The sequence below is a fragment of the Psammomys obesus genome, unplaced genomic scaffold, assembly GCF_907164565.1.
Source record: "Psammomys obesus unplaced genomic scaffold, mPsaObe1.curated_primary_1811, whole genome shotgun sequence".
NCBI lineage: Eukaryota > Metazoa > Chordata > Mammalia > Rodentia > Muridae > Psammomys > Psammomys obesus.
In genome coordinates this window covers 11,197,401-11,205,850 of record NW_026596152.1, presented here as the reverse complement: position 1 = coordinate 11,205,850, position 8,450 = coordinate 11,197,401, and the positions used below count along the sequence as shown (strand labels likewise).

At 46.1% G+C, this 8,450-nt stretch overlaps 1 protein-coding gene across 1 annotated transcript; it reads right to left on the bottom strand.

Moving 5' to 3' along the window:
• Positions 1–226: 226 nt before the first annotated feature.
• LOC129666776 (protein RoBo-1-like) lies at positions 227–4,412 on the bottom strand. Its single transcript, XM_055594024.1, has 5 exons — positions 4,340–4,412; positions 4,049–4,162; positions 3,513–3,671; positions 2,629–2,763; positions 227–411 (listed from the first exon to the last, which is right to left on the bottom strand). The coding sequence occupies exons 1-5, from the start codon at positions 4,410–4,412 to the stop codon at positions 227–229; spliced, it is 666 nt and encodes a 221-aa protein (XP_055449999.1).
• Between the last annotated feature and the right edge of the window lie 4,038 nt (positions 4,413–8,450).

Below are 8,450 nucleotides of genomic sequence, written 5' to 3'. Positions count from 1 at the left end.
TTTGCCTAATTGCCCTGGCTAGGACTTTTAGTACTATACTAAGAAGAAGGGAAAATGTTGAAATAGTCGCCTCCACGTGTTTCCTGATATTACAAAAAAAAAGGGGGGGGGACTTAAAACAGAAGCAGTCATCAGTTTTTATTTGTCCCATGTTTTGGACATAGCCATCCAATTACAGCAGCGGGTCTGTGTGCACAGGATTGTGGGATTGCCGGTGCCTGGATGATCAAAGCAAGACTTTCAGCAGGAGAAGAACAACTGGAAGTGATGAGATGGACTTGAGGGCAGGGCTCCCATCGGGTGGGATGCATTTGGCTTGGATATTTATGCCGTCGAAGACGGTCGTACTCATATCGCAGGCACTTTCAGTTGCACAGCCTTTCCCATACAGCGAAAGAGTAGGAGTTGCCGCTGCTAAAAGAAAGCGAGGCAGTTAGTTCTATCTCTCATTTCCCTCCTCACTCGAGGCCGCTGGGGAAAAGAGACGTGCCCAGAATGATCTTAAATATGTAACCTCTCTCTCTGGGTGGTAACATGAAAATAGCTCCACGCATAGGCTGAGCCTCTGTTTAAGGCACACATACCAACACGGGGTTCAGAGCTCCTTCATTACAAGAGAGGAACTTAATTCAGGAAGGACGCCAGCTGAAGGAGCTCCAGTGTTTGGCTACATTTTTAAGTGTATCTGGGCTCCTTCCAAACTTACCTGTGGACAATAGGGGGAAATACAGATCCCCTCCAGCTAAAATGCTTCCAAGACCGCTGAGTTGCACAGGAGACCAATACTGTGGAAACATGTCTGTGCTTCCCGTGGAAAACTGAAGTAGAAAGCTGTCCTGCTATGGATGGATTCAACCCCACTCTGTACCCTGTGTGGCATCCCATTGTCCTTTCCCCTTCTCACCTAGACCCTCCTTCAAGATTCCTCCTAATAGGAGGCCAGACTTGCCTTCAGGTAATCAAGTTCTCAGCTCCACAACCATAAGATATCTCACATGTGGCTCTGGGAAGAGTTGCCAATGCCTCCCTCTAGTCATATGGTTCCCAGAGAAAAACCCCACAGTTGTTTTTCTAGTTCCCACCTGAATGACGTATGCACCCTGGACAACAAACACATAGTCCTTCCCACTCAGGAAAAAGCATAAAACTTTTTACTAAAGTCTCAGTGACACTGTGAAAAACTCAAGTGCTTAACTATGTGACATCCAGAAATAGTCACCCCCTGTGCTGCCATTGAGCCAAAGTCCCGTTACAGGGCATCACAGCATGGCAGGTGCAAGCCCTTGTATTTCTTTCCCTTAACCTCAACACCTTCCCTTCAACTGCCATCAAAAGGCCCCTCCAGATCTTGGAGAGAGAAACAAATGCTTGGGCCTATAGTGCCCTTTGCTCTATGAGAAACCCATTTTCTACCAGGACTCCCTGGCCCCAACTCACTCCACCTATTGGCAGAGTGGCTTTCTGTAGGGCCCACTCGTGTTGAATCAGGATTGTATCAGGATAGATGTGGAGACAAGGGGCCTTTAGCATTAGGTGATGAGAAAAATGGGATGCAGGTAATGGACACGTGAGTCATGACAGACATGGAGCTAATCGCTTTCCTAGCTTTGATTCTGTCTTGGATTTGTTGTTGTTTTGGTTTGCTTGCTTGGTGTGTGTGTGTGTGTGTGTGTGTGTGTGTGTGTGTGTGTGTGTCTGTGTGTGTTTTGTCTGTGCCTATGCATATAGTTAACAATGAAAGTATAACATTTAATCTAAATCTCCACAGCTTCAGAATAGCTATTCTAACTGTATAGAAGTTCATGGAGATATATAATCTTCGGGTCAGCCTATTCACACTTTATGATGTTCTTTTTATTTGTAAGTTCTTTGCAATAAATTTTTAATTTTAAAAATTAAAAAAACAAATAGGAGCAGAAATGACATATCATTTCCAAGTTTAGACAATTAAAATCTATAGCTCCCCTTATCAGTCTGCTCCATCTGTCTCATCACTAATGTTGAGGGAAGTCAGTTGATACAGCATGAGGCTGCTTCATGAAGAGGATTTGAAATCATGAGTGAAGTAGAAAGCAGGCCCTCTAACGGAAGGACCACAGACCCCGCTGACCCACAGCCCTGGGAGACAGCCTGAGCCAGAACCAATGTCAGTGCTGTGCTCAGATTCTCGGCTGCAGAGACTGGATGCAATGAAAGAATGCTATTTTCAGCTGCTGAGCTTTGGATACACAGAAGCAAGTGGCAGATACACTAAATCCTTGACAGACATCTGCATCTTAAACTAACAAACAAAAAGAAAAGGGAGAAAACAAGAGGGGCTCCTCTAGCATGAACTTGGTTGACTGCTCTTTGATCACTAGCCCCTGATGATGCAGGCTTGCCAGGCCACCAAGGAAGAGGATCCAGGCAGTCTGATGAGACTTAAAAAGCTATGGGTAGATGGCAGAGGAGGAGAACTCCCCCTTTCAGTGAACTAGGGGAAGGGGATGGGGGGAAAAGGGAGGAAAGGTGAGACTAGGGGGAGTTGAGGAACTGGGCTTCAGTTGGGTATATAATGAATAAGTTGTGAAGAAAAAAATTAAAATTAAAAAGTATATATATCAAAACATTTGAGGAAATAGCTCATACCTGTGCCGGTAAACTCCACACACTTTTTCTCATTTCCTGTGCACTCTATGGTAGCATTTACTTTGCATGATTTGCCTTTCTCAGTGTAGCAGGCAGCACACCGAACACCATTGGGTTCTGAAGATGGTGAAGGCACTGAATGGAGAGAAAAAGTTTTCTTCTTGGGAAAAGGCAGAAGAAATAGCTGAGAACATGTCTGTCCGCTGCTCATCTGACACGAGCTTTTCCCATGATTCTACCAAAAAGCATTGTGACCGGGATGAGCTGGGCGGAGGCACAGGAGAAAGGAAGGTGCTGTTGTGGGAGCGCAGTGCAGGATCTCACAGCAATTCAGTGCTGTCCTCACCTTCATCCATTACTCTGCTCTCTGCTCTGGAGAAAAAAGTCTAGATAATGGGAGAGGAGATAATCTGCTTCCTAAAAAGATGCTGTTCATATGGTGAGGAATGAGCCAGGTGTGGTCCACACTAACACACACACACACACACACCCCTGTGCTCCCAACTACTCCTACTTTGGAAGCTGAGGCAGAAGGATTAATCTTGGCAATACAATCAACAATACAAAAATCCAAGATGAGGAAGAATATAGGTGAGGACAGTCTCTCAACTGGAGCAGCAGAGCAAAGTGTTTAAATCTACAGAGTCATTGAACCCACTTAGAGACTAGACCCGGGACCAATCACTGCCGCCCAGCTGTCTCTCAGTCTCTCCGAATATTCAAGTCTATACACACATACCCCAAGAGAGGGGCCTTACAATCAAAGCTTACAATCAAAGCTTCAAGCAAAGGCAAAGATCACTGCTGCAGCCCATCAGGGAGAGATGGCCTCATGGAAAGGCAGAGGAGAGAGCGGGGAGGGGCACAGACACAGCTGTACTCACCTGTTATGTTCTCTTTGTTGCACTTCTCTGTCATGCAGCAACGGTTCTTATATCTAAATGTCCGCTGATCCCCCAGCGTTGCTGAGAATTCCAGGTTACTGCATGTGTCTGCATTGCTAGTACAGCCTTTTTGATTAAGCAGCTTGTCTGTAAGAGTAGCTGCAGAAAATTGAAGCACGGAGTAAATTTTCCTCCTGAGCTAGTGGCACATAATCTGTTCTCCCATTCCCTCTGCCTTGAGTATTGCACTTCTCCAGGGTCCCTCTGCAATGGTCTCCTGAGAACTAACCAACAGAGGGACCATTTGTTACAGGGAGTGGCTGGGGGTAAGCTACTTGCTTAGCAGGTGTGATGATCCCCAACAGTGTAAAAGTAAGACTGGAGTCACTCCCAAAGTGCCATCATCATGTAGCATCTAAGGCCTCTATCAAGTACAAACTCCATCTCCATCATTTCCCAGAACCCCCTGTTCCCAGTCTCATCCTGGAAAGGAGACAATGATAAACTGGATGCTCAGGGAAGGAGGGTTGGCTTACATGGTGTTTCAAATTTCATCATTTGATTGAAGCAGCCTTTAGTGGCTGTACAAGAAATTGTAGGCACAATACAAGGTTCCAAAATGCATGTAGAGACTTCACAGGTGTAACTCTCTGAGGAGAAAGTGTAAAGCATTTAAAAGGTAATCCCAGAGCCTTGTGGTTGATGTTTCCTAGGACTCAAGAACCCATGAGGAGCTAGACAGACCACTGGTTACCTCCCCCAAGGCACTTGAAGGCTCACTTCCCCCTTCCCACCTTTAGGGGAAAGGAAGCCTTGTTTATTCTTACCCACAGAGCTGACAGCTAAGATGGCAAAGACAAAGAGTGGGAGGAGGCTCTTCAGGATGGAGGACCAGGCCATGGTGACTCCAGTGAACACTGCATGAGATACAAATGAGGACAAGGGGGTCAGAGTAACGGGGCTCAGACCTGTAATCCAGCAACCCACACACTGCACTGTTTTGTTTGTCTATGTTTCCATTCAGTCACTCACTCATTAGTTCTTTCACTCATTCTTTCTGAAAGCCAAAATGTATTAAACACCGGCTTTATGTGTCTGATGTGGCCATTGGGAAGGATGCAAAACTGGGAAAGAAACCACATCCTCTATCAAGGCATGGGGTATGGAGAGGGGCTCTCCTTCTATGGCAAGAACTTTCACTCAAGAGGAATTCTTCCTGCATAGGTCCCGAAGGCACTAGATCTCCTTCAACAGTTGAAATGACTGAGTCAAGAAATGACTCCTCTGGAGAGCAGGTTGGAGGCTCTCTGTAGCTAGAAAGTTCTGGGCCATGGTGCTCGAGAGCAATCAGACCCTATGCTAAGGACATGAGTTCACCACTTCCAAAGTCACCTTCCCCCAACAGCTGGCCTCCATCACCAGGTCTCACAGCCCACAGTGGAAATGCTCACCAAGAGTATTCCTGTTCTTCTGAAAGGACTGCCTTGAGAAGGAGAGGAGGGCCAGTGATCTCACCAGAGAAGAAGAGAAGGGAATGCTTTCTCTGCCCTCACTGTCACTGACTTTTATAGCCCAGAGGACCATTGCCTGGCAATGAAGACACTGTAAAGAGCATCTTGACATGAAGCCAAGTGCACTAAACTTCCTTATCTTTTAGAAAGAGAAAGAGAAACTTTGAGAACAGCTCTTTTTGAATATATGGTTGGTAGGGAGGGGTTTATAATGCCTCTGTGCCCAAGATGAACTACAGAAAAGTTTTGAGCACTCAAAAGTTTAAAAGTATGGAAAGTTGGCCTACATCATGTAGCTACCATTCTCTACCCTTCCTCGGGGCAAACTTCCGGTATTCCCTCTCCCATCCTGTCATTGCTCCCTAGAGTCAGACCCAAGGATCCATTTACTTCTCTGTCTAGAAGGAACTGGGTGTGTTTCTCTACAATTTTACTTTTTCCATGTCTATTTTTCTGCCAGCCTCTTGTTAGGGCATAGATCACCAGCTTTCTTATTTGCAATGGAAAGAAAGGCTAAGCTAGAGGAGCTCACACTCCTTCTATCCTCCTCTAATTATTAAGATCTTGGGCACGTTCTTTCAAATTTCAGGTGCCAAGGGCATGGGGTACCCCTGGAAAGACAGCATGCAGCATGTTGAAGAAGGTATGGAGGTGAACAGAGACTATGCCTCAGAGGCTGGAGTGTGGAAGAAATGAGTGAGGACACCTGAGAGTCATAGACATGAGGAACTGAGGAAGGACACCCTGACATGGAAGGACACCCAGAAGTCACAGAGAGAAAGAAATGTGGAAGGACATCCGACAGTCATGGAGCCCAAAATGGTGGGGGAAGTGTTCCTATTCTACAAAGTAAGTTGACAAAACATTTAGTGGGACATGGAAACGTGAGCTTGGAGAAGACTGGCCACACTCTCAAGGGATGTGGAGAGAGGATATCACGGGTCCTTAATGATGAAGTCCTCTCTCAGTTCCTGGTTAGAGAGCAAACCATTGCTCAAGACTACAAGATGGCAGCCAAGACATACGGTAATTCTCCCCCGAAATAGAACTACAGCCCTTTCAAAAAGTCAGTTTGAATTTTACTTTCCTAAGGAGGAATTTGGCACCCCTGCCTTGTGGCATTTCATAATGTGCCCTCCACCCCGCCTCTATCCTATCACACTGGCCCTCACATCCTTTCCCAGGGTCAGAGTCATAGCTGGAGACTTGTATTTTATGCTTCCTTATTGATTCAGACTATTAAACCTCACTTTGTGTAACCAGTACTGAACTCTGAGCTCTTAATTAGCTGAGAATAGAGATAAGGGCAGTTACTGAAAATAGGCTATGAGCCAAGAGGCCAGACTTCCAGGTTATGACCATATCTCACTTATGCCCTGGCCTGGGACACAGCAGCAAGCTGACACCACTGACATTCATTCTTGGAGAGTGTGCAACCTGGAATTACCTAGGGAGAGAGTTTCAGTGAAGAATTATCAATATCAGATTGGCCTGTGGGCATGTCTGTGAGAGAAGCAGTCTTCCTGTGTCATTAATTAATATGGAAGGCCCATCCCAGCAGGGTCTTCCTATATGGGAGGTGCCATTTTCTAGTCCTGAGTTCCTGAACAATATAACCATTGAGAAATATAGCCGAACAGGTGCCAGTAGGTAAGGGTGAGTTTATGAGGTTTTTTTTTTTCTGACTGTGGATGTGTTATGACCAGCTGCTTGAGTTCCTGCCATGGCTTCCCTACAGAGATGGACTATAAGCTGGAACGATAAAAAAAACAAAACAAAAAGCCATTTCTTCCCTTATCTGATTTTTGTTGGGGTACTTGTCACAGCAACAGAAATGAAAGAAGCCATCCATCTCCTCAAAAATCAGGTTCAGTCACTTCAACAGACCCTGCAGCTCTCCATGGCTGGTGGGATCTTTATTCTCCACCACGTCCAAGGTGAAGTTTTAAAGGATCAGGAACCAGTCAGACCACTGACAGACAGGAAGGGAAAGGGATCAGGACAGATAATGAAGATGGCAAACGTCTGGCTTTTCCTTCACCCTTCTGTACTAAGACAAAAGCCTGGCAGGCTTTTCTCTCACTATCAGGCTCCCTTCTTGCTGATTGGTTCAAAGCTGGTCCTTGAGTTGTGGGCCTTTCAGCTCTTCTTTCTCTACTTAAGCTGACAACCCAAAATTAGGAGAAGGAGATCCATCCCAGGCCACTCAAAACAGTTAAAATCCCCAGTGTGGGTGTGGGTGGATGGATTTTGTCCCCTCTCTGCTCTGCAGGGAGTCTTTCCCTCCTGTGTGTGACTATCTTCACTTTTTCCCCTCATTTCTTGTTTTGGATTATGTTGTTTATTTATTTTACATCCGATCACAGCTCCCCCTTCCCCCTGCCCAGTCCCTCCCTCTCCTAAACCCTCCTCTCCTTTCATCTCCCCCTCCCTTTCTCCTCTGAGATGGGAAGCCTCCCGTGGATATCAACCAGCCTTGACATATCAAGTTACAGAAGGACTAGGCACATCTTCTACTGAAGTTAGGCAAGGCAGCCTCATTAGGGGAAAGCTGACTCTGAGCTTCTTTGCTTTTAATAAAGCTTGAAACCTCTTGGTGCCTCCTTGTCCAAGACTTTTCCTGCCTTGTAATTCTTTAATTGGAGGAGAAAATAAACCCATATGAAGACATATGAGACAGTAATGGTCTCATCATCCAGCCTGTTTCAGCAAGAATCTTATTGAGTCAGCAACCCAGAACTCCCCTTTAGCACCATCATTCCCATCCTTTGACCCTGCCCTTCTACTTAAATTTTCACTTGGCCATGCTGGATTTAGGACACACTGAATCTCTGTCAGCTACAGCAAGACACTTGATGCTACCTTGCCTCCCTCGAATGGAGTCTTACTGTCTCCAGCTGCAGCGGATAATCTTTTTCCTTTAACATCACCCACAACTCTGCCTTTCCACTCACCTGTAATGTGGAGAAAAGACCTGACCCCATTTCTCAGGTCAGGGTGAGGATGATAGTGGGTCCCGAGTTTACTGAGGACTCACAGCTCTACCACTGACTGCCTCCATGTATGTTCTCTCGAGAACACCAGGTAGAGTTTCATGTAGAATATTTGCTTCCTGATGAGACCCTGGAATGTCCTGTGGGTCAGACACAGCAACAGTAACCACACAGGGCAGTTGCTGCAGAGGCCCAGCTGTGTGCAGAGATGATAACCCTTTTAGTGAGACACACTAGCGTAAAGGTGGGACTTCTAACAACACCAAGTGCAGGCAGGTGAAGGGGTCAGTGATGACAGGCTCACACTGGTGTAAACATCCCCACCCAGGACCATGTCATCCAGACGGTCACTGTGCACTGCCAAGCTGGATGGAGTCCATAGCTGAGGGCTCTGTAGTCTCATTGTCTTCATTTGCACTTTCTCTTCCTTTTTG